This window comes from Cervus elaphus, chromosome 12 (genome assembly GCF_910594005.1).
Source record: "Cervus elaphus chromosome 12, mCerEla1.1, whole genome shotgun sequence".
NCBI classification, from domain to species: domain Eukaryota; kingdom Metazoa; phylum Chordata; class Mammalia; order Artiodactyla; family Cervidae; genus Cervus; species Cervus elaphus.
The window spans coordinates 17,519,284-17,545,036 of NC_057826.1; the positions used below are offsets into that span (position 1 = coordinate 17,519,284).

The 25,753-nt window shown below is 50.8% G+C and overlaps 2 protein-coding genes across 2 annotated transcripts; both read left to right on the forward strand.

Moving 5' to 3' along the window:
* Positions 1–126: 126 nt before the first annotated feature.
* Positions 127–22,320, forward strand: MIDEAS (mitotic deacetylase associated SANT domain protein). The gene is made up of 12 exons (XM_043918944.1): positions 127–1,670; positions 2,860–3,156; positions 8,371–8,716; positions 10,680–10,746; positions 11,217–11,359; positions 11,477–11,580; positions 12,036–12,111; positions 12,781–12,869; positions 15,116–15,265; positions 16,458–16,670; positions 18,226–18,422; positions 18,809–22,320. The coding sequence occupies exons 1-12, from the start codon at positions 228–230 to the stop codon at positions 18,984–18,986; spliced, it is 3,303 nt and encodes a 1,100-aa protein (XP_043774879.1). The 5' UTR covers positions 127–227; the 3' UTR covers positions 18,987–22,320.
* A 1,449-nt stretch (positions 22,321–23,769) lies between these two features.
* On the forward strand, positions 23,770–25,753 carry PNMA1 (PNMA family member 1). The gene has a single exon (XM_043918945.1). The coding sequence runs from the start codon at positions 23,903–23,905 to the stop codon at positions 24,962–24,964; it is 1,062 nt and encodes a 353-aa protein (XP_043774880.1). The 5' UTR covers positions 23,770–23,902; the 3' UTR covers positions 24,965–25,753.

Below are 25,753 nucleotides of genomic sequence, written 5' to 3' on the forward strand. Positions count from 1 at the left end.
CGGAGCATCATGACCCGGGACAAGTAGAGGAGCCCAAGAGCCTCGCCACAGAAAGGAAGGAAGAGCCCGCTGTTCTTCCTCACTGTGCCTGACCACATCATCCAGCATTTCCTCTGGCCCCACCTCTGGCTGCTGGATTAGTGCCCGGCTTCCAGCAGGACCATCCCCCAGGGGATGGGCGACTGGTGAAGTAGGTCTCACTGCCGGGGGCCCCCGTTGGCCACACCATGAACCTCCAGGCCCAGCCCAAGGCTCAGAACAAGCGGAAGCGTTGCCTCTTTGGGGACCAAGAACCAGCTCCCAAGGAGCAGCCTCAGCCCCTGCAAGCCCCCCCGCAGCCCCCGGCCCCTCCGCAGTCCAGAGTGAAGGAGGAGCCTTACTTTGCCCACGAGGGTCCAGCAGGGGCTGCTGCCCACTCCCAGCCGGTGGAACTGCCCCCTTCCAACAGCCTGGCCCTGCTCAACTCTGTGGTGTACGGGTCTGAGCGGACCATGCTGTCCCAGCAGGTGGGCTCGGTCAAGTGGCCCAACTCCGTGATGGCTCCCGGGCGGGGCCCGGAGCGCGGAGGGGGCGGGGGTGTCAGCGACAGCGGCTGGCAGCAGCAGCCGGGCCAGCCTCCACCCCACTCGACGTGGAACCGCCACAGCCTGCCCCTCTACAGCGGACCCAAGGGGAGCCCTCATCCTGGCATGGGGGTCTCGACCTACTACAACCACCCGGAGCCGCTGAAGCGGGAGAAGGGAGGCGGGCCGCAACTGGATCGCTACGGAAACGCCGTGCGGCCCATGGTGCCGCCCAAGGTGCAGCTGGAGGTGGGGCGGCCCCAGGCGCCCCTGAACTCCTTCCACGTGGCCAAGAAGCCCCCAAACCAGACGCTGCCCCTGCAGCCCTTCCAGCTGGCGTTCGGCCACCAGGTGAATCGGCAGGTCTTCCGGCAGGGCCCACCGCCCCCCAACCCCGTCGGGGCCTTCCCGCCCCAGAAGCAGCAGCAGCAGCAGCAGCAGGCGGCCCTGCCCCAGATGCAGCTGTTCGAGAACTTCTACTCCATGCAGCAGCCACCACCCTCTCAGCAGCCCCAGGACTTTGGCCTGCAGCCGGCCGGGCCGCTGGGGCAGTCCCACCTGGCCCACCACAGCATGGCACCCTACCCCTTCCCCCCCAACCCTGACATGAACCCGGAACTGCGCAAGGCCCTCCTGCAGGAGTCAGCCCCGCAGCCTGTGCTACCTCAGGCCCAGATCGCCTTCCCCCGCCGTTCCCGCCGCCTCTCTAAGGAGGGCGTCTTGCCTTCCACTGCCCTGGATGGGGCCGGCACCCAGCCCGGGCAGGAGCCCGCCAGCAACCTGTTCCTACATCACTGGGCCCCGCAGCAGCCGCCACCTGGCTCCCTGGGGCAGCCCCATCCCGAAGCTCTGGGGTTCCCGCTGGAGCTGAGGGAGTCGCAGTTGCTGTCGGATGGGGAGAGACTGGCACCCAATGGTCGGGAGCGGGAGGCTCCCGCCATGGGCGGTGAGGAGGGCATGCGGGCGGTGGGCACGGGGGACTGTGGGCAGGTGCTACGGAGTGGGGTGATCCAGAGCACCCGACGGAGGCGCCGGGCATCCCAGGAGGCCAATTTGCTGACCCTGGCCCAGAAGGCAGTGGAGCTGGCCTCGCTGCAGAACGCAAAGGTGAGTGGCAGGGGCTGGGGGCAGACCCGGCAGAGGGCAGGGTGAGCCGTGTCTGGAGCCAGGGGAGAGCAAGGGAATCCAAGTCCACAAGGGCATTTTTCTCCCTTCATTGAAGGAAATGAAAGAACCCATCCATTTCAGAGAGTTTTGAACTTACCGCATGCAAAGAGTCTCCATGGATATGTAGGTGTATCCACACCTGAAGGGAAGACAGGTTTTATTCACATGCAGGGTTGCAGGCAGGGCAATGCAGGGCACCTTGCAGTGGGTTGCCTTCTTCATTTGGGTCTTGCAGGGTTGGGAGTAGGGGGAGGTGAAACATTTCCAGACCTAGTATGCTAAACGACAAGAATGTGGTCATGGTTACACAAGGGGTTATACTTGTCAAACTGCACCAAACTATAATTAAAAATAGGTGCAGTCTGTTGCGTGTTAATTATCTTGCAAGAAAGTTGATTTGAAAGAAAAGACAGTCTAAACGGGGAAGAAGAATGAATAGAATTTGAGCACCTGTGTTGTACTTGGAGTTTCTTATCCCTGATCCCCAGTAGTTTCTCATCAAACCTTATGGGAGGGATGCTGGGATGCTGGCATTTACCCCATTTTATTGCTAAAGAAACTAAAGCCCAGCTGGGATTTCCCAGGGTCATAAAGGTAGGATAGAAGCTAGTATCTGACTCTAAAGCCAGTGTTTGCCCCTTCCTTCACAAGAGGTCTCAATCCCCAAAACCTATATAGCCAGACCTTTGTGTAGGAGGCTGCAGAATTGACTTCAGCCTGCTGCCAGTGGGGAAAAAGTTAACGAAGACCACCCTTACTTTTCCACAGGTTCCTTGCTTACTTTCTTTTGCAGAGATATATTTTGAGTATGTAGATGCTATTTCACATGCCAGTCACTGTCTAGGCCAAACATAATATGTCTGTGAGCCATTTGTGGCCTGAGATGGCCATCTGGGGACCTCTGCTTCAGGCCAAGATGGGAGAACCTGGTAGAAGGGAGGTTATGAAGAATGTTTGGGTATATGGTGGGGGAAAGGTGGTCAGGGAAAGGTCACGTTGCCATGGACCATTGGGAACTATCCTGGGTGTTTGAGCCTGAGTCCAGTGGGACTAGGGGTCCCGGACCAGCAGGTCAGGACTTACCTTCTAACCATCTGCATTTTCATTTCCTCTCACTCCCCTTCTCCAGGATGCCAATGGCTCTGAGGAGAAGAGGAAAAGTGTGTTGGCTTCAACTACCAAGTGCGGGGTGGAGTTTTCTGAGCCTTCCTTAGCCAAGCGAGCGCGAGAGGACAGCGGGATGGTACCCCTCATCATCCCAGTGTCTGTGCCTGTGCGGGCAGTGGACCCAACTGAGGCAGCCCAAGCTGGAGGTGTTGATGAGGATGGAAAGGGTCCCGAGCAGAACCCCGCTGAACACAAGCCGTCAGTCATTGTCACCCGCCGGCGGTCCACCCGTATCCCTGGGACTGATGCCCCGGCTCAGGTATGAGAGGTGCCTCGTGCAAACAGCTCCGTACCCGAGTGCTCCTGATGCCTTAGTAGTGATATTATATGGGAAAAAGCAGACCGTGGCAGCATAGGAGGGATTCAAGCCCCCATGGGGATATTATTTATATTTTCCAAATGGAACTTTTGGACAAATGGCACTTATAGAGGACAAAGAAACAGTTTTATACTTGAAATGTGGACTGTTTAGGAAAATCCAGGGTGTGTGAGTCTCTTTTGTTTCAGGTCAACAAATTTTGATTGGGCCTGTTATATGGGTCAGGCCCTGTGCTGAGCTCTGGGACATAGAAATGTTTACTTGTTCTGGGATGTAGAAATGTTTACTTGTTCTGTCGGTACAAACGTGTGTTGCAATCTCCCACTAAGATTGAGGTTTTGTCTGTTTCTTCTTATTTCTGTCAGTATTTGTTTTATACACTTTGATGCAGTGTTTGTTGCAGGCTCGTTTAGAACTGCAATAGAAACTATCATGAGATGTTTTATCTTTACTAGTTTTTTTGCCTTTTGAAGTTTGCTTTGTCAGGCATATCAGTTTCTTTTGGTTAGTGTGGGTGGGAGGATGGGATCTGTACTTCTTCTATCTTTTTACTGTCAGCCTTTCCATATCATTCTACTTAAGGTGTATCTTTCAAGTGGCATGTAATTAAGATTTGTTGTTATCTGTTCTAACAATCTTTGCCTTTTTGTTAGAGCTTTGATATGGTTTACATTTAATGTAATTACTGATAAACTTTGGTTTAAATCTGCCAGGTACCTTTTTCTTTCTCTCCCCCACTGCCCTCTTTTTTGTTTTCCTTTGGATTGATTGAGTTTGTTATTCCATTTCCCCTCTTTATTAATTTATTAGTTATATACTTAATGTGTTACTCCTTCAGTGATTACCCTAGCAGCCTTTTTTTAACCTGGAGTTCTATGAGAGAACTAAGCCCTACAGAAAGGGATTTGAGTGACCATTTTCTCAATTATCTGGAGGATGTTACATAGCTAGGACCATTCTAGATGCATTGGAGAGAGGCTAACTTATTACATAGTGAATACCTTATGACATTAGAGCTTAATTCTCTGTTTCCTAGAGAATGCATTCTTGGCTTATTGAAACCTAATGTAAGTTAGTGCTTTACCTCTTCTCAGACAATGCAGAGTTCTTATAACCCTTTAACTCCATTTTCCCCTAATCCCTAACTCGTAGAATTACTGATATGAATTTTCATTCTCTATATATTTTAACATTATCAGGACATTATAATATTACTGTTTTGTTCAGTTGTTTATTTTAGATTTATTCATATGTGTAAATTGTTTTGTTGTTTTTTATTTCTTGTATCTCCAAGTTTCCATCTCAAATCATTTATATGCTGTTTGAAGAACATCCCTTAGTATTTCCTTTAGTGTGGGTCTGTTAGTAATAAATCTTATTAGTCTTTGATTTTCTGAAAATGTTTTTATTTCATGTTCATTTTTGAAAAATAACTTTGCTGGATAGAGAAGTCTGTATTGGTAGGTTTTTGGTGGGTTGTTTTTTTTTTTTTTTGGCACTTCAGAGATGTCATTCCATTGATTGTTTTCAGGCTTCTATTATAGTTACAGCGTTGAGAAGTCACTATAACCCTTATTATTGCTCCTTTGAATGTAAAGTATCTTTTTATCCCTGTTGCTTTAAGATTTTTTTTTTGTCATTGGTTTTCAGCAGTTTTGCTGTAATACCTAAATATTATTCTCTTTGCCTCTTTTTTTTTTTCTCTCTTTTTTTTTCTTTTCTCTTTTTTTTTCTCTCTCTTTTTTTTTTTCTTTTCTCTTTTTTTTCTCTCTCTTTTTTTTTTTTTCTCTTTTTTTTTTTTTCTCTCTCTTTGTATTTATCCTGTTTAGAGTGCTTCTTGAATATTTCTTCTGCTCCATTTTCTCTCCTCTCCTGTGTAACTTCAGTTACACATTTTGTTAGAATTTTTCACTGTATCCCATATTTTATCTGTCATTCAATTCTCTATGTTTTCTGTTATTTTTTTTCTTAGTCTGACCTATGTATCAGTCCAGCCATTCTCTCTTTAGATATGTATAATATGTTGTCAAGCTCATTCATTATACTCTTGTTTTTAGTTATTTTTCAGTTACTGAATTTTCATTTGGTTCATTTTTAGAGTTTCTAGTTCTTTGATGAGACTCTCAACAATGCCTTTTATTCTGTTGCATAACTTAAGCATGTATTTCTTTTCTCCTCTTTTTTTTGGGGGGTGGGGGTGGTGCACTGCATGGCTTATGGGATCTTAGTTCCTTGACCAGAAATTGACCTGGGCCCCAGCAGTGAAAGTGCTGAGTCCTAGCCACTGGACCACCAGGGAATTCCCAAGCATAGTTTTCTTAAAGTTTATATCTGATAACTCCATTAATGAGATCCCTGTGGATCTGTGTCTATTATCTGCTATTTCTTGTTTTTAAATCCCGTCTTGCTCTCTTGTATATCTGGTTATTTTTAATTGAATGTCAGACATTATATATGAAAAGTTGTTGAGATAATTAAAGACTCTTGATGATGTTCTCCTCTCCTGGAGAGGATCTGTCTTTGCATCTGACAGGTAGCAAAGAGCACAGGCAATCCTGGATTGCTTTAACATAATCAGATAGTTGGAAGCTAGGCATTATTCCACTTGAGAACTAGTCTATTTCTGATTCACTTTTATTCCAAGCATATCGTCCTTTGGAGTCCCAAGCTGAAAGCCTACAGGTTTACCAGGTTCTCATTTGGCAAGCTCTAAACCCCAGTTTTTATTCTGATGGCTCCTTGAATTTATTAAAAGCTCTGCTCAGTTTTTTAGCTTCTCAGTTGTCTCTTCCATAACAGCATCTCTCTCGGGAAAACACAATTGCAAATGCTGGACTCACCTTTTTGGCTTTCCTCTTTTCCCTGGACCTTGGCACTTTAATTCTTTGCCAACTCCTCAGCTCTCTTGATACCCACAGAAATGTGGCTTTGTATTGAATCTGGATTTTTTAGTCATTCTTAGCTGGAGAGTTGGCCTGCATGCCTAGTGTCTGTAACACAAAAGAGAGCTCCAAGATTTTCATCAGCAGCATAGTCTCTGCTCTCTGGAATCTTGTTCTCTGGTTAGGGGAAAGCTTGTGGTGGAGGCTGGAGGCCTGGGCAGCTTGTCCTAAGGATGGCAGGATGGAGCCTAAGCAACTACACTGTTCAGCATGCCCATTTTGTAGATGAAGAAATAGGTCCCAACAAGGCCAGGGGCTTACCTAAGATCATACAGCCAAGTAGTGGCAGAGCTAGCCCTGGAATTTGGATCTCTTATTTCCTGCCTGAGGACTCTCTCTACACTAGGCTTTTGGGGAGGTCTGTCCATCTCTTTCTCTCTCTTTATCTTTGTGTTATGGACATTTTTGATCATGTGTAAAAATAGAGTGGTATAATGAATCCTAATATCTACCCATCACCCTCTTTTACAGTTTTCAAAATGCAACTAATCTTTCGTTTGTACTTTCACTTCTTCCTGCCACTGGATTTTTTTTTTTGAAGCAAATCCCAAACATCACATTATTCTAACCATAAATACTTTGTTTTTGTATCTGAAGTACATCATATTATACATAAGAACTCTTTTGTGTTGTTTCTTTCTTTCCTTCCTTCCACGATATCATTATCACATTATCATTATTGAAAAAATCAATATGAAAAATAAAATAATTTATTAATAGAATAGTTTAAATCCATTTTCCTTATAAAATCACAAAACATTACTGCTAACTGAGTTTAGGTTGGATTTCTTGTCTAGCAAGTTTCGGGGCTTTTGGCTCCACTGCATTTTTTTTTTTTTTTCTGTGCAATCATATTGTGCCCCTAAGTAGGGGGGAAATGAACAGTGTCATTTCTTCCTAGTCAGCAGAACAGCAGAGAGGGTGCAGATGGCTAAAAGACAAGGCCAAGACCTCATGGGGAGTCTGGGCCCTCCGCTGGAAGGTCTTGTGGGAGCTGGAATCTGGAAGGGGCAGAAAGCCTGTGGTTCCTGGGCCTACTCAGTCGATGTGGCGAGTCTCACCTGTGCACCCAGGGAGGTGATGAAGATCACTTGCTCACTCCTGTCGGGCTCCCAGTCTCTCTTGAGAGGGTAGGGATGCAGCGAAGAGTGGCCTGTATTCCTGTACAGCCCTGCCCTCTCTTCTGTGTGGAGGTCCATGAGGAAAACCAAACAGGCAGAAATGTAAGCCAGGAGGGCTAACTTTTGACAGCACAAGTAGGCTAGCCTGTGATCGTAGGACTAAGACTATGAGAATCAAAGTTCTTCAAGGACAGGGCTGTCCTGTTCACTCTGTGGGCACATGCCCAGCTTGGTTCTTGGCACACGATATGGGCCTCCATCTAATGTAGAACTTGGGGTTTAAGTAGTGACAGCAGCCAGTACTGACTAGCTACTATGTACCAGGTGCTGTTCTCAGTGATCCCTGTGTATTAATTCATTTAGTCCTCTTAGCTACCCCATTGGGTAGGTATTTGTTGTGAAGTGAAGTTACTCAGTTGTGTCCGACTCTTTGCGACCCCATGGACTAATGTAGCCCACCAGGCTCCTCTGTCCATGGGATTCTCCAGGCAAGAATACTGGAATGGGTTGCCATTTCCTTTTCCAGGGGATCTTCCCAACCCAGGGATTGAACCCAGGTCTCCCGCATTGCAGGTAGACGCTTTAACCTCTGAGCCACCAGGGAAGCCCTTCCCATGTTAAAAACGAGAATGCACAGAGTTAAGTGATTTTAAGTGGTAAGGAAAGGAAGTAGCTCCCAGTTCAAGTGATCCAGTCTCAGTGCCTGGGCCCCACACCACAGTAGTTCCCTGCCCTGTAGCATACTTCACAGCAAGTGTTGGCATCTGTGGCCTGTGCACTAAATCCAGCCCTAAGACTCGTTTTTACACTTTTCAAAGAATTATTTAAAAAGAGGGGGGGTAGGGGTGGGGTCAGGAGAAGACTGAAGACTATGCATCGACGAATGTGTGTATGTGGCCCACAAGCCTAAAATATTTACTATTTAGCCCTTGACAGACAGTGTGCCGACCCCGCTCCTTGTGTCAGGCTTGCCTTGGTGGGTGTGGTAGGCAGACTGAGTTCCGGAGGTGAGACTGGCAAGCAGTGGTCAAGACTTCAGTGTTCCCAGGATGCGGGACGCTGAGCCATCTTGGTTCTGTTTCCTTCTCCAGGCTGAGGACATGAACGTTAAGTTGGAGGGAGAGCCTTCAGTGCGGAAACCAAAGCAGCGGCCGAGACCTGAGCCCCTGATCATCCCCACCAAGGCGGGAACTTTCATCGCCCCTCCTGTCTACTCCAACATCACCCCCTACCAGAGCCACCTGCGCTCCCCTGTCCGCCTTGCCGACCACCCGTCCGAGCGGAGCTTTGAGCTGCCCCCCTACACGCCACCCCCCATCCTCAGCCCCGTGCGGGAAGGCTCTGGACTCTATTTCAATGCCATCATGTCAACCAGCAGCATCCCAGCCCCTCCTCCCATCACGCCAAAGAGTGCCCATCGCACCCTGCTCCGGTCTAGTGAGTGACACCCCGCCAGCCCCACCCCTGGCAGCTGTGGGGGGCAGGCAGTGTGGAGGGGAGGAGGGTGGTGGACAGGGAAGACTCGGGCTTAGGGCTGCTGGGGACTGAGCCGGAATATGGTGGGGAAAGGGGCTCTGCTGTCTGTCTTCTGAGAGAGAGAAGGAGGTTGTCCTGGGGTGGGGGAGAGGAGGTGTTACCCCAACTGCTTGGACTTAAACCCCAATTCCACCATTTACTGTTACATCCCCTGTGGGAGGCATTTAAACTCCCTGGCTCTCAGTTTCTTCTGTATTTAAGTGAGGACGTTTGTAGTATTTGGTTAATGATGAAATGCCAATATGTATTCAGCTATTTTTAGTCACAAACAGCAGTTTCCTATGGCTCAGCCTAATAGCTTGCCTCAGAGGGTTGTGGTGAGGTTCAGATGCATTAAGACACGTAAAGCACTTCACATCGTCTCTGATGTGTCACATTCGTTCTTAATATTATGTGGCAGATTCTGTCTCCCGGGTCTCTTCAACAGTCATTTTGGCCCAGAGCAGACATTTTGGCTGGCTTGGGTGGTGAATTGCTAAAAAAATGTTGTCCACTCCACATTTCCCCTGGAAAAAGGAGATAATCCTATCAGGGTGATAGAAAGGATTAAGAAAAAGTAAACCTATCCAGAGATAGGACAGGGGTGAGTCACCGTGTTAACCTCTGACCCTGACCTCCTCATGACATGGCTCTCTGGTGCCCCCTGGTGTCTGGGTGAGGAATGACTCGCCCCTGAGCTGATGTGCCTTTGGCTCTTCCACTTCTAACTGGAAGCTTGGAAGCTTCTCTCCCTGCCTGGGTGGTGCAAGAAGAAAGTCACTACGGAGGCCAGCTTGGCGACAGAGAAGAGGTCCTGTCCATCCATGAGTATTTTTCTTGCACTTAGATGTTAAGCCTGAAGCGGATCCTGTGAGGCACAGGATTAACATGGGGGACGCTGTGGTGTGTTCCAGAGACAGTTCTGGGTCACTGGGGTGTTGACTTGGAGGCCTGGGAGACAGGGAGGCAAGCGTTCAGGCAGGATGGGAATCAGCGGTCAGTGAGTGAGGCGGACTTCAAGTTTGGGAGCCTGCAGAGGCTGCTAGCCCTGGTGGCGAGGACCGCATTTACTGAAGAGAGGGTGGGGCTAGAGCTGCACTTGAACTAGGAAGCGGGTGGGGAGGGCGCCCTGGGCTGACGAAGGGAGAGGTGCAAAGGCCCGGAGGTGGAACGTGCAGGGAGCGCGAGGGGCCAGGAGGGATGGACGGTCCAGGCAAGGCGGTGGCGGGAGGCAGAGTTGGCAGGGGAACCGCCTTGGACGCTTGAGCTGAGGACTTGAGATTTCCTCTCAGGTTGCAGAGAGGAGTCAGCAGATTTTGTTTGTGGAGCCAAGGGAGTGTCTTGCTCGCATTAAGGGCATTAAGATTAGCTTGGAGAAACTGAGGCAGAGAACCTGGCCAGGAAGTGAAGAGAATTACGAAACGGCGGTCTCCTTCACCGCCTCGCTCCTGTAGCGGAAGTGCCTGCCTCTTGTACTAGAGCACCCGTAGCTGAACGTTGGACTTGATGCTGTCGTGTGGGAACTCCCGGGGCAGCTCTAGTAGTGTGACTGGTAGTAGTAGTAATAACAGTAGCTAGTATTGATTGAGGGCTGGGCTTTGTGCATCATTTCATTGAAGCCTGACATCATCTTAGGGAGATAGGTAGTAATGGCCCCTTGTGGCAGGTGTGAACAGGGAGGGACCCACATGTTTGGTAAAAGTCACAGCTACTTGTCACAGTTGCAGGCTGCAGAGCCAGGACTCAGGGTGCCTGATTGCCCAGCGTGAAACTCTGAGTCACCGCTGTGGCTCCTGTGCATACAGAACAGCCACCCCGGGTTGGGGAGGGTGGCTGTGTTCAAGGGAGGATGGTGCTGTCTCCTAACCTACTTTTTGTCCCATAGATAGCGCCGAAGTCACCCCGCCTGTCCTCTCTGTGATGGGAGAGGCCACCCCAGTGAGCATCGAGCCGTAAGTGCAGCCTAGCCTCTGGCCCAGGGGGCGAGGTTGGCCAGCTGGGGCCCAGTGCACACGGGCAGGTCCTCAAGGAAGAGGAGGGTTCTGTGTGCTGAGGGTCTTCACTGACCCCCCCCCCCCGCCCGCCCCCCCGCCAGCTTCCGTGTGGAAGTCACAGGGAAGGCAAAGGGACCAGCCCAGTTTGAATTTGCCTCCGAAGAAAATCAGAAGGGCCGTCCAAGCGGCTCTTTCTTTGGCTGTAAACCTGGAGCTTCTCCTCTTTGCAACTTCTGGGCCTTGCCTTCCCGGCAGCACCAGGTGCCGCTTGCTAGGCTGTCCTCAGGAAGCTGGATTCCCCCACACGCAGCTGAAGCCTTGCTCAGCCACTCTCCACCCCCCACCCCTTCGCCATTCCCCAGGGAGAAAGTCGGGTTCCCCATCCCCACACGATGAGGGCTCACTCCCTGTCCTTTCTACCCCTGCAGACGGATCAATGTGGGCTCCCGGTTCCAAGCGGAAATCCCCTCGATGAGGGACCGTGCCCTGGCCGCTGCAGACCCCCACAAGGCTGACTTGGTGTGGCAGCCATGGGAGGTCCTGGAGAGCAGCCGGGAGAAGCAGAGGCAAGGTGAGCGGCCACGAGCCAGCAGGCAAGGGCCTGCTGTTGGGCCATGGGTGGGGTAGGCCCCAACCCGACCCGGCCCTGCTCAGCCCTGCAAGTGCTTTTCTCTCCTCCCTCCCCCAGTGGAAGACCTGCTGACAGCTGCCTGCTCCAGCATTTTCCCTGGAGCCGGCACCAACCAGGAGCTGGCCCTGCACTGTCTGCACGAGTCCAGGGGAGACATCCTGGTGAGACCCTGCCCCCCGGTGGAGGAGGGCCCCCTGGGGAGGCTGGCGGGGAGCCGTGTCTCTGGTCCAGGAGCCAGGCCTGTCAGCGGAACTGATCGGAGGCAGGCAGGAGGGTCTGACCAAGGTGGGGATGGAAGGGGGTTGGCCCGAGGGAGCCCTGGTTCTGGACTCGAGACTTCACTGTGCAGGGTCCACGCCAGTCTCTGGGTAGTGGGGTCCCCCCCGCTCAGACAGGGCTGTCCGCTGAGGACCTTCTCTATCTGTGACTGCTCCCTTGGGGACCAGGTGTTCTCTCTTGAGACACCCCGAGTGGCCCGACCCCAGTGACCTTGCCCTCCTGCCAGGCCTCTTGCCCCTCTGCAGTTAAGAATTAAGTGCCCACCCTACTCAGAGTCCTGGATTTTGGCCACTGAGAACCTGTCAGGGCCCTGACCTTTTCCTTACTTCCCTTTTAGGAAACGCTGAATAAGCTGCTACTGAAGAAGCCCCTGCGGCCCCATAACCACCCACTGGCAACTTATCACTACACAGGTGGGCTGGCGGGGTGGGCCGGGGGCCTCCAGGGCTCTCTCAGTGGGGCTCAGTGCTGAGTCACAACCCGGGGTGGGGCGGGGGTGGAGAGGTAGGGGGCCAGATAAGCCAAGATCCAGCCTGAGGGAACCCCAGAGCCGGAGTGGCTTTCAGGGGGCTTCCTGTGCCCTGCAGGGGAACGCAGAAGGGCTCCAGTAGGTGGCAGCCCATTCGGGCAAGAAAGCCCAGGAGGTCTGGGTATCAGGAGCAGGAGCCCGGGGAGTGCCATGTCTTACACTGGGCACTGTGCTTTCAGAAGGATATTAACCAAGTGGCAGAATCAATAGTAGCCGCTGGTATCCAGCCCCATCTGGTGGTGCATCCCGTCCGTGCCAGGCAGAGCACCTAGGCTTCGGCACACACGGTTTTACTCAGTCTGCACCGCAGGCTGTCTGTGAGGTGGCTTCTATTATTAGATCCCATTTCACACTTTCACAAGTGGGGAAAGTGAGGCTCAGAGGCTAAGCAGCATGGCTAGTAAGTGGCAGAAGCAGGACGTGCAGTCAGCTCTGAGTGCCTGCAGAGACCTTGGGTGGACGACCTCACACTTTTCTGCTGCTCAGAACAGCCCCCCCGCAGTGCTCCCAGGCCCACCCCGCCCTCCTACCGCGCTCCCTCCTTGCCCTGCAGGCTCCGACCAGTGGAAGATGGCTGAGAGGAAGCTGTTCAACAAGGGCATTGCCATCTACAAGAAGGATTTCTTTCTGGTGCAGAAACTGGTGAGCTGGGGCTCTGTTTCAGGGGCAAGAGAAGGGCAGGAGCCCCCTGCAGGATTTGGGGGCTCCCTCTGCTAAAGAATCTGCCTGCAGTGCAGGAGACTAGGGTTCAATCCCTGGGTGGGAAGATCCCCTGGAGAAGGAAATGGCAACCCACTCCAGTATTCTTGCTTGGAGAATCCCCATGGACAGAGGAGCCTGGCAGGCTCCAGTCCATGGGGTCACAAGAGTCGGACAGGACTTAGTGACTAAACAAGCACCGCCACCATCTGCTGGGGGAGGAGCAGCCTGCAACTACTTCCCAAGCCCTGTTAAAAAACAGGTCAATGCCACTTAGTAGCTTCAGAAACATTTTTCTAAACAAAACAAGAAGGGATATGATCAGGCCTTTCTCCCCACCTTGGTTCTATCCTCCTTCACCTTAGGGTAGTATGGCCACACCTTGAAGTCTCAGTCCAGAGGGGCCTGAGTGGGCACCAGACCCAGTAGCACCGAACTTAAAATAGTGACCTGCCTAAGGGGAAAGAGGAAGAGGAGGAGGGCTGCAGGCGCAGGAGAGCCATCCGAGGCGCTGGAGTACTTCAAAGGCCGCAGTTAGTATGTGGGAGGAGAGGTCATCCTGAGAGCAGGGCACCGAGAGGAAGCAAGTGATGGGGGGGCTCTGCCCACTTCCTGTCAGGCTGGGGCGGCCGGGGCTTCCTTCCAGGAACTCAGCTGATGGAGTAGAGGAGACCCGGGCCTAATTTTCCTAGATTTCTCTGTCCTCTCCGCCCCTCGTTCTTTGGGAGAGTGTTCTGCTAATCCAAGGACTTGCGCCTTCCCACCAGCTCTGTGTCACAAAGCCTGAGACAGCTGAGGGAAGACGGCTTCCCAGAGTGTGCTCTTTCCCCCTGGGATTGTAGGTTGTGCCAGGGACGCCCTGGGGCCTGGACCAAGTGCTGACGAGTTCTCCTCCAAGGGCCCTGTCGTGAGGACAGTCATTTGCTGGGCTCCCTGACTGGGCAGTATTGCCGGGAAGTGCATGCCTGGGAAGCTGGCTGAGGCGCCCCTAATGCCTTAATGAAAAGAACAGACCATTAGGCAAGCAAACAGATGATCAGGGGGAATTGATAGTAAAAGTGTAAACAGGATCTAATTAATGAATCTGTGACTTGCCCATTCCTGGGAGATGAGTCATGTCTTTTCCCTGCTTACGCACAGAGGGCCCTCACTGACCCTTTGGGCTCTGTGGGCAGAACCCCCCCAGTTCCCAGTGCAGCCCAGCAACTGGCTGAGTTGTCTGAAAGCCTGGGAAGAAAGGGGAGACTCAGAGAAAACACTCTGCTCTGGGTGGTGGGGGTGGGGGAAGTCGTCCAGAAACCAAATCCAGTGGCTGAAGGGATTTGTGAAACAGGAGGGCTAGGGTTTCAGGGCTTGGGAGGATCATTTGGTCTCACCCTACTCATTACCTACCAAGAGACTTGCCTCAGGCCACACAGCCGTTCAGTGGCAGAGTTAGAACCAGACTTAAGCTCCTGCTTCCTCTGCAGGTTTTCCAGGGCTTTCGTGTTAGTCTCCCCTGAGTTCCTCCCAGACATCAGGGAGTTTTATAGTTCTGTCCACACTGCTCCCTGAAGAAGAATGAAATCGTGTGCCTGGATTAATGTAGAGAGGCCGTGTTACTGGGCCTAGCCTGGCTTTGAATGTGAATGGTGCCCAGACTTTTTCCCCTTTAACTTTACATTTTGAAAAATCTCAAGCTTACAGAAAAATGGAAAGAACCAGCCATATATCTGTCAGATTTCCCAGCTGTTAACATTTGCCACACTTGTTCTCTGTGTCCATAAATAAACTCACATACACATGTGTTCTCTGTTTTAACTGATCATTAAAAGTTACAGCATGACATTTGACCTAAATATTTCCTGAAACAAAGGTATTCTGCAAAACCGAAGCACCATTATCATACCCAAGAAATTTAAACTGACATAATACTACTCTCTAATACGTAATCCGTATTCAAATCTCCCCAGTGGCTCCATGTTGTCCTTTTTTAGCTCTATGTAAAAAAAATGGTAAAGTGTTGGTTAATTGACTTGGTCAGTGGTTTGTGCACAGCAGACATTGGAGACATGCTTGTATTTCCTGGGTTTACTGGATCTAGTGTTTACTAAAGTACGGGGGGCCATGCAGGAATGAGAAAGACTTTAGTGCCACCAGGCAGGTGAGCTGAACCAGGAACTCTGACCTCAGTTTTGGCTTCAAACCAGATCCAGACCAAGACCGTGGCCCAGTGCGTGGAGTTCTACTACACCTACAAGAAGCAGGTGAAGATTGGCCGCAATGGGACGCTAACCTTCGGGGATGTGGATACGAGTGATGAAAAGTCGGCCCAGGAAGAGGTTGAAGTGGATATTAAGGTGACTCCCTTCCCAGCTTCAGCAGCTTAGGCTGAGCTGGGAGCGTGAGCCCAAGCTCTCCAGGACTCCCTGGAGAGGAGAGAGAGGAAGGCAGTGCCCCTGACAGCCCAGGGAGTTGATGTCCTGGGCACTGGCCCTGGACCTTTGGGTTGCCCTCTCTACCTGCCAGTGTCATTGTAATGATACACTGTGTTGATGCAGAACATTGGGGATATTTCCCACAGTGTTCATACCAGCATCAGTTTGTTGTCCTCTCATAGCAGACCTCTAACACTGTTTCCTCAACTTTAATCATTCTTATGTCACCTTTATGAATTCTGCTATATCTGCATCCTACCACATGTCACCATTAGTAATTTTGTCATGTCCACACACCACTTGTGCTAGTACTTAATTTTCTTTAAATCAACTCTAAAGGGAAGCTTTATATCACAATCATAAATAGAAAACCAGTGCTCCTTGTCACAGAAGGTACTGGTAAAAATAAATATATATATGAAAACCAAACAATGTTATGAAATTCTAGCCAGGTACTATGACCTGCCAAACCTCTGAGATGAGGCCTGACCTCTCCTTGTTAAATCTAGAGAAGTATAAAAGACACATTAACGCCAATTTGAGGCTTTGTCCTTGACATAATCAGGGTTGAAAGAGAACTGAAAAGAGAATGTTATTCAGTTCTGTGAAAAGAGAATGTTATTTAATCCTGTGTCCATGTATCCACCTAATATCATCTTGGGGTCACAAGTCCACACTTGGTGACATGCTGCTCCAAGACAGGGAGTGATTTAGTTCCCATTTTTGCAGATGAGAGGAGGGTAGAGAGATAGAAAACATTACAAAGATAGTTTAGAATGGAGCTCAAAGCGGCTGCCTGGCCCCACTAGGCCACCCTACCCCAAGAATGCCTCTTGGATATACCCAAGAACACAGGTGGTCTGTGGGGTGGGACGGGCAGGTTCCCTCCATGCCCCAGCCCCACCTCAAGTGCTTGGTCTCATTCTGAGGGCTCCCAGGCCCTCAAGCATCTCCTCTGTGGAAGGGTGCAGGGTCATAGCACAGGAGGCTGTGCTGGGCCAAGCAAGGCGGGCAGGACTAGCCGGGGCTGATGAGCCCCTCGATGGATCAGAATTAGTGTATATGACTGTGTGACCGCGCTGTGGGCTCACTGCCCTGTTCTCGTCCCCCATAGACTTCCCAGAAGTTCCCAAGGGTGCCTCCTCCCAGAAGAGAGTCCCCAAATGAAGAGAGGCTAGAGCCCAAGAAGGAAGAAAAGGAGACCAGAAAGGAGGGGGAGGAGGAGATGCCAGAGACCCAGGACAAGGGGGAGCAGGAAGAGGGGCGAGAGCGGAGCCGGCGGGCAGCAGCCGTCAAAGCCACACAGACACTACAGGCCAATGAGTCGGTAAGTGTGGCCTCCCCTGGGGGAGCCCAGGGCCAAGGAGGATGGCTGGAGCTGGGCCTGGGGGTGTGGAAGGGAGGGTAGAACAGGAACATCATGATGATTGTCATCATCTGGCAGGAAGTGTACTAAATATTTTATGCTGTTAACTCATTTAATCCTCATAAACCTAGGTAGTAGGTACTGTCATTCCCATTTTACAGATGAGGAGATTGAGGCCCAAGATAAGACAGCTGGTAGGCAGCTTGACTCCAGAATTTGCTACTGATTTTACACTATTCTGCTTCTGTATCTGAGGCACAGAGGAAAGAGGCTTTGTGAAAATCCAGAAGGTGTGTGGGAGGGTTGGGACGCACGCCTGACTTATAGTTCAGACAGGGCTCCCCCTAAGAGAGCTGTGTCCTTGACAAGTGTCTGAAATGGATGAGAGTAAAAAAAGTGAAAGTGTCTGAAACAATGAGAATAACAATATGGTGCCTCATTCATGTCTGCAAAGTGCTTTCCTGTTCATCATCTCATACATCCCTCATAATAACCCCATATACTGTTGACCCCCACCTTGCAGATGTAGGAAACTGGGTTCAGAGATGCTAAGTGACTTGCTGAGGTCCCACCCCAGGTCCTCCTAGTACAGTATTTTGTCCACCACATCACAGGCTGAGAAGCAAAACACACTGTCCAGAGCTGTTCCTGGCCCCACAAGAGACAGGGAGAGGGCCCCACAAGAGACAGACCCATGGGAAGGCTCTGCTGGCAAACTAGTATGAGAGTCTTTGTTAGTTTAACTTGTATTGTATACTTACACCCTTGCAGGAAACCCTGCTCCCAAACTGCAGACACAGTGGTTTGCTCCCTTCTGAGCCTTGGTAGCACTCCTCTAAGAGCTGTTCTTTGTATATACACTCCATTGAGTTCTGCTGAACTTTTATGACTGCTTTCCTATGGGGTGTGATCCAGTGCACACGCGTGTGACTTCCAGTGGCCATCTGGGTCTCCCATATTGCAAGGTCCATGGTTTGCATACCCTGAGCAGCACCTTTCTGGGTCTACACCAGGTGTCCTGTGCTCTCTGTTACCTGCTTGGCATTTCCCATGGTGGCCCCTATTGTCACGAGCTAGCTGCCTGTGTGTCTGTCCCTTCAGACTGAGTTCTCTGGTGGCAGGGCCTTCTGTCCCCTCTATACCCTCTGAGTGACCTGGCATGTTACATAGATTTGAAGCTCCTTTATGGAATGATGTCATAGATGAAATACTGAAAACACGAAGCCATGTCTAAGCAAGACCCCTGTTAGATGCATCAGGAAGTCCTGTCTTGTACAGCTAGGGCTGTCCCACCAAATTACTGTACCAGCAATCTGTAAAAACAGAGCTGGTCAAAGATGGAATGGGCTTCCAAAAAGGCAGTGACTGCCTTGTCACTGGAAAGATTCCAGAGGATGCTAGGGGACCGTTGGGCAGGAGTGCGTGATCTTTACAAGCCTGCTGTTTGCTGATGTTCCAGAATTTGGGATTCTCACTTCGCTAAATCTCTCACCTCTCCTCGTTTGACCCTCTCCAGGCCAACGACATCCTCATCCTCCGAAGCCACGAGTCCAACGCCCCTGGATCTGCGGGTGGCCAGGCCTCAGAGAAGCCAAGGGAAGGGCCAGGGAAGTCACGAAGGGCACTACCGTTTTCGGAGAAGAAGAAAAAAATTGAGACATTTAATAAGACCCAGAATCAGGAGAACACTTTCCCTTGTAAAAAATGCGGCAGGTAAGACAGCAGGCCCAGTCTCCACCGGTACCTGGCGGGTTGGCTGCGGTTGGGGGAGGGGTGGGCGGCCATTCCTAGGGAGAAGTAGGAGGAGTCACAGCTTGCGCCTCGCCTCCTGATTGGCCCAGGGGTTCCAGGGCAGTGAAGTCCCCTGGCAGCTTTTAGGAGAGGAGTGATACCACTGAATCGGGAGCCCGTCGGTCTCTGCTGAAGGGTGGGGCTAGGCCACGTGGCGCGGGGCAAGCCGGAAGGGCCGGGGAGCCCCGACTGCAGACGCAGACAGACACACACATACACATTCACACAGACACGCGCAAGTGCTCTAGCCCGATGGTCCCAGAGGGGGAGACAGACCTCTGACTGGAGCCCCTCCTGTCCGGCTACAGGGTGTTTTTCAAGGTGAAGAGTCGCAGCGCCCACATGAAGAGCCACGCCGAGCAGGAGAAGAAGGCAGCTGCTCTGAGGCAGAAGGAGAAAGAGGCCGCAGCTGCTGCGGCCACTGCGGCTGCCTCCCCGCACCAGCCGGCCCTGAGGGAGGAGAGCGGTGCGGGCGAGAGGGGCTGACGCCTGGGGCTCCCGAGCCTGCGGAGGGAGAGATCGCACGGACTTGTCTCTGCAAAACGAATGCGACAATTCAATAAACGGCCCTTTTTATTTATAAAGGCCCCAGGAGCAGTGTAAAGGGCTGCGGGATCCAGTTCTCTTGCATTTGGTCTGTCGGAAGTTTTCCTCCCCGCTTTCCAGGAACTAGGAGAGTCCCTGCTCGCAGGGGCTGCCCCTGGGGAGGCTGCCTCTCACGCGGACCTCCGCCCCGCACGCAGCCGCTTCCGTCTTTGTTCCCCCGCTCCTGTCGGTCACCATGGAGAGCAAAGCACAAGTGCGCCCCCTTGGCAGCATTCATCTCCCCCCGCCCCAGGGGACCTGCCCAGGCCCTGCCCGCCCCAAGTCCCAGAAAGAGGGATTCCTTGGGAAGGAGTGTGGTGGCCATCTCCGAGAGGGAGCTCAGCCTGGCCCTTGTGCCGGCTCCTGCACGACAATGTCCAGGCCGTGCTGCTCCTTAGAGAGGCCACCTCCCCGGGAGGGAGGCTGCCAGAACGGGGCGGGCGGCCGGGAGAGAGACCAGGACTGGTATCCATTCCTGTGCTGCTTGCTAGCAGCCTGCCGGGGCGGGAAGGTTTTCTCGGATGTTCGGGGAAGGAGCCAGTGCTCCTTGCACGCTCTCAGCCTGCTGGAGGGAAGCGATGTGCACAGGATGGAATTTGCAGAGTCGCTCCAGGGCTAGGCCTGAGGGAGCTTCTGACAAGCCTTGGCTTTTCTGGTTTCCCACCATTTTGCCAAATACCTTTAGGCCCTGGAGGCTGCTAAGGGAGCTTAGCCTAGGCCCAGCCTGCTCCTCCTTGGTGCAAGTTCCCTGCTTGCCTTTGTCCTGCCCTTGGCAGCTGCCAACTTAACCCCACCCTACTTGGTCTAGCTTATATCCACAGCTCAGCCCTCAGTCCTGCATGCTGGAGATTTCTGGATCCTTCCCTGGGAGGGGGAGGTCTCCTAGCCAGATTGGACAGGAGCCTTCATTCCTTGACTTGTGTCATTTGGGAGCTATTTATTTATTCTTAATATTTAATTTTTAACATCCTCTCAGGGACCAGGGGCTTCCTTCTTTCCAGAGGCCCAAGTGCATTTATCCCAAAACAAGGCACCTTCTTGGCACACCCCTCCCCCTCCCCCAACCTCCTATTTCCAAGACCTTAAAGTCCCTTGCCCCCGTTGCTCTGGAAGTTTTGCCAATAGGAATGATAGTAGCACTGAAAGCAGGTGGAAGGTGTCACCAAACCACAGACTAGCAGGGTGAAGGGAGATCAAATGCAGTTCTTATTGCTACCTCTTCTCCCTGCTGAACATTCAAATGGCCTGAGGGGATTGGCTGGAAGCCAAAATTCTGGTTTTGTTTCTGGCTTGAATAAGCCATATTTGGCATGGAGTCACTGAAGTGAAAGGGCTAGAAGATTCAGGAGGCCCCTTCACTTGCCAGTCCCATAGGAGGGCTGAGTTATTTTTCTGACCTTTCTATTCAACTTTAGTTGTGTAAAAAAGAAGTTTCAAGTGAATGCAAGTATATGACAGGTCTATATGTTAGGAAGGAGCCAAAAAGTATTCATTCTGCTATTCTGAGATAGCCTAAAGGCATCATATTGGTAGCTGGGAGTGGGGAGTTTTGTTCTAAACTATGCACTATCAGGTTTTGGGTGGTTTTTTTTTTTTTTTTGCATTCATTTCTGTATTAATATGGTTATATAGGAGCCCAGCTCTGGGAGTAACAAAATTCTCCTCCATCCTCAACTCCTGATGACTACCTAGACCTCTAACTTCCCAATGAGTTTCTCCCATAGGTTTCTACACACTCAACAGCCCAAGATTGCAAAAATCTCCTATACTCTCCCAAAACAGGAAGGTAGCAAATTTAGGCTCTTTTCTAAATCACATGTGTAATATGAGTGCCTTCACAGCTTTGCCCCAAAGTGCTACTTACGTTCCCCAAGGTTTTTTTCTATTTAAACCGCATTTAGTTTCAGGCCACTTTTTGGACATGTGGTAACAGAAACCTCCATTGTCTAGAGTGATTTTCCTCTTCTAAGCTCACAGAGACAAGAGCAGGTGAATATAGACGGAGAAAATCAAGATGGTACCTCTCTGTATTAATCCCACCCAACATCATATTTTAGAAGGGTTTATGTTCCAGAATGAATTTATATCTAGAACGCAGTGTAAAAGGTGAAATGTTTAGTGAACATTTGTAGTTGTGGCACGTGACCTGCCATAAAGTAGGTACAGCCATAGAAGCTGGCATAGGTATATCCTTTATGGTGCTTTCTCCCTGTGAACACGTTCAGCTTGTTTTTTTTTTCTTCTACTCAAAACTTTGCTTTCAGAAGTTAAACGATAAACACCTTCAGCTTTATAAGGTTCTCCCCACACCATCTCACATATCCATCTCTCAGCCTCCATCTACACTCAGCTAAGGGTATGAAACTAACCTAGTGCCTGTGTTCTAGACCATCTCTGAGGTCTCTTACCCACCCACGGAGACAGCGCTTCAGCACTGTCCTCCATGCCTTCAGCCGCCCCCCTCATAGCTAAGGTACACACCCATCCTTTCTGCTGCCCACTTCCACCCTGGCACAGAGGTCGTGTGCTGCTTATGTCTAAAGGGATCCCATATATTTAACTGCCTCAGTGACCTAACCTCTTTCTTCTCACGTGCCAGATGTTAAGATGAAGGAGGAATACAACACATATTCAAGCCTCAGCTATTTAAATGTTTTTCTTGAGGCTCACTTTTCTTGGATGGTATTTATTACCAGACTGGCAAGCCTAACTTCTTAGGTTTACAGGAAGTATGCATATTTTTATAAAACAATTGTATGTCCTCCCCATATTTTTGCTGTGTTAAAATTTGCCTCTAACAATTTGCAGCTGTTTCACCTTTTCCTCATTTGTCTCTCAGTCGAAGGCCTTGTTGGAGGGGACAGAGCACAGGAACAGCCTTGACAGTCTGTAATTATTGTACAAATATTTTAATAGCATATAAATAAGTATATTCCTTTTATTTTGAAAAAAATCAGACACTGCCTTCTGTGTGTTTGCTGCCTGTGGCACCCTTTTTTAAAAAGACTGTTACATATTAAAATAGTGTACATATATATAAATATTACCTCTTTTGCTGTACAGTTGTGATAGACCAGACTGAAGATTTTATTTTTTGTGTGCTTTTTATAAAAAAAAATTAACACACTAAAGAAAATCTTGCTGATGTGATTGTAATGTACCTATGTAACTTATTTACTTTTGAATGTTCTTCTGTATCTTTAAACCTTTTATTAAATAAGGTTTTAAAAATTCATAGTTGAATGCTGTGTCCTTTAGAGGAGATTCTCACCATCTGGGATTGACGTAAATCGGCCTTGGTTTGCTTGCAAGGGATTACTTGAAATTTTTGAACCATAAGCATTCTGTTTTATTAGCCCATTGTCAATGATGCCAGGACAGGGGAAATAACACACTAGCGTTTGCCTGGCTACAAAGGTTACTTAATAGATCTAGATCTTCTTAAAAATTATAGAAGAAAAAGTCTCAACTCAGTGTCTGACAGGAAAACACTGCCCACTTCCAGCGTTTTAGTCTCATTGGGATGAAGTTCGCGGAGGGTGCATAGTGCGATCGATCGGCTGGTACAGCGTCTGTTTTTGAACAGTAAACTCCGGGAGTTGGTGATGGACAGGGAGACCTGGCGGGCTGCAGTCCATGGGGTCGCAAAGAGTCGGACATGACTGAGCAACTGAAGTGGTTGAAGGAGCGACGTGAGTTAAGGTAAGTCTTCCTTGACAGACTCATATCATCTTCAATTCACTCCAGAATTATATTAACCTTTTAAACACAGTGCTTTGTTTAAAAGGGGGGAAAAAAAATCTGGAAGGTGTGAAAAAGGAAATGCGCCGACAGAGAATGCTCCGCGAGCCCCCTGCTGGCACCATGGCAACCGCAGGCAGCCGGAGCGCCAGGGTCTGGAGCCCTCCCGGCCGCCGTTGCCTTGGCTACGCTCGCGCAGGCTTCGGCTGCGGAGGCGGGGCGAAAGCCACTCGTTGGCCGGCCCCGCCCCTCGCTGCCGCAGTAACGCCTGGCTGGCTGCGGGTCTGTCCGGCCGGCAGCCTCTCTACGCCGTTCCCGGTCAGCTCGCTGCAGCCCACGCGCAGTAGCTGCGGCCTGCCTTCGCCCGCGCCGCCTTTAGCCTCGCTTCCGCCTCCTTCCCGCGCCTCGGCTGCTGGTGCTCAGGGTATCCGACTGTCCTCGCCTCCCAGAGGCGTATACCTGCGCCAGCGAAGAAGCCGCTCTTGGGCTGGCCTCGCTGCGACCTCTGAACAGTCTCCCCCTGCAGGGGCGGCACAGTTCGCAGTCTCCAGAGGAGCGACTCCTCGCGCGCCTGAAGGCCGAGCTCTGACCGCGGAAGCCGGGTTGATGCCAGGAGGAGCAGCAGCGAGTGGCCGGCGCCTGGGCTGCGGAGAACGGGCTGCCACGCCTCGGGATCACACCCCGGAGGCCTCTTCAGAGCGCGGCGTCTCCTGCCTTCTCCGCCTGCCTTCGCTCCGGCCCTCTGCGCGGAGACGCGACACCCTGCCTGCAGGTGCGGGACCCGGCCCGCGGACGCCGACCGGAGACACAAGATGGCGTTGGGCGCGTGACTGAGCATCCCCCAAGCTTTGCTCCGAGGACGCGGAGGACGGACGTTGGTGGGGGCAGTGAAAGGACGAGAGCCGGACTCTGGTGTCATTTGTTAGTTGTGATTGCGTGAAGCTTGACTCTCTCGGGCAAATTGCAGGGGAGTGTCCGCTGTCGTCCTAAGTCCTTTAGCACAGGGAGCCACAGTCTTAACTCGTATCTAACCCCCTGATAACCCAACTATCAGGGGCCCTTGATAGTTGGGGAAAATGGCGATGACACTGTTGGAAGACTGGTGTAGAGGGATGGATGTGAATTCCCAGAGAGCCCTGCTGGTCTGGGGGATCCCGGTGAACTGTGATGAGGCTGAAATCGAAGAGACCCTCCAGGCTGCGATGCCCCAGGTGCACTATCGAGTGCTTGGGAGAATGTTCTGGAGGGAAGAGAATGCCAAAGCAGCCTTGTTAGAGCTCACTGGCACTGTGGATTACGCTGCCATCCCCAGGGAGATGCCGGGTAAAGGAGGGGTCTGGAAAGTAGTCTTTAAGCCTCCGACTTCCGACGCTGAATTTCTAGAAAGGTTGCATGTCTTCCTAGCCCGAGAGGGATGGACTGTGCGAGATGTTGCCCGTGTCCTTGGGTTTGAGAACCCCGCTCCGGCCCCAGGCCCAGATATGCCAGCAGAGATGCTAAACTATATTTTGGATAATGTTATTAAGCCTCTTATAGAGTCCATATGGTACAAGAAGCTGACGTTGTTCTCGGGGAGGGACATCCCAGGGCCTGGGGAGGAGACATTTGAGCCCTGGCTGGAGCACGCTAATGAGGTCATTGAGGAGTGGCAGGTGTCTGATATAGAAAAGAGGCGGCGGTTGATGGAGAGTCTTCGAGGCCCTGCCGCTGATGTCATCCGCATCCTCAAGACCAACAACCCAGATATTACCATCGCTGAATGCCTGAAGGCGCTTGAGCAGGTGTTTGGAAGCGTGGAGAGCTCCAGGGATGTGCAGGTCAGATTTCTGAACACTTACCAGAACCCAGGAGAAAAATTATCTGCTTATGTCATTCGTCTGGAGCCTCTGCTGCAGAAGGTGGTGGAGAAGGGGGCCATAGATAAAGAGAACGTGAACCAAGCCCGCCTGGAACAAGTCATTGCGGGGGCCAACCACAGCGGGGCCATCCGAAGGCAGCTATGGCTGACCGGGGCTGCGGAAGGGCCGGCCCCTAACCTCTTCCAGTTGCTTGTGCAGATCCGTGAGGAAGAGGCCAAGGAACAGGAGGAGGCGGCTGAAGCCGCCCTCTTGCAGATAGGCCTGGAGGGGCACTTCTGAGTCCCGAGAAAACGGACTTTAGTGCAGACCTAGATCACAGCTGCTTTTCGTGTCTCTGTGCTGTCCTGCAGGTATGTCTCCTGGTGGTAAAGACTTAGCCGTGGTTCTGCTGGGGTAAGTCAGGCCTGCATATTCACGTTAACATTGGTAAAAGCTTGCACGCGAGCACCAGAGCTGCTGCAGTACAAGTGAGTCATGTCAGCCACAATGCCAGGGAAAGGCTTGGACAGAGCAGGTTGTCAGTGCTGCAAGCTGTCGTCATGGCATCATCACCATCAGTTGTGAAAACCATGGGAACTCGTGACACTTCCCAGAGGTAACTGAATGTGAAATTGTATGTTCAGAAGTTTAGTGCACGGCCTGGCTTACACAAGAAGTGTTGAGTAAAAATGTGAACTGTTGTTACTACTGTTGTGAGTAGTTTTTGTGTTTACTGTAAATTGTTCCTGATTTATATTAATGGAAAGAAATGTGAATTAGATATTATTCAACTGTTTACAGTGCAAATTTCTCATTTTTCATTTTTAAACATCTAGATCAGTTTGAGACGTGTTCTGAGGCTGCAAATGAGGTGTTAGAAATACTGCACTTACAGAGTTGTGTAAATCAAGTTTTCACTGAACAAGATAAGAATAGAAGAGGGAGGTTAATATGAACCAGCTCAGTATCTAATCCCCCATTTCAGATATTTGTCACTGAAGAGTAGTTTACCTTGTTCATGCTGGTTCTAAGTGTTTAAATTTGAAGTTATCAAATATATGTTTATTAATAAAAATATTTTAAAAATTC

Coding starts and splice junctions, on each gene's coding strand:
- PNMA1 (XM_043918945.1), top strand. CDS start 23,903: ATGGCGATGACACTGTTGGAAGACTGGTGTAGAGGGATGGATGTGAAT.
- MIDEAS (XM_043918944.1), top strand. CDS start 228: ATGAACCTCCAGGCCCAGCCCAAGGCTCAGAACAAGCGGAAGCGTTGC. Junction 12,870..15,115: donor TCTTTCTGGTGCAGAAACTG/GTGAGCTGGGGC, acceptor GCTTCAAACCAG/ATCCAGACCAAGACCGTGGC. Junction 16,671..18,225: donor CACTACAGGCCAATGAGTCG/GTAAGTGTGGCC, acceptor GACCCTCTCCAG/GCCAACGACATCCTCATCCT.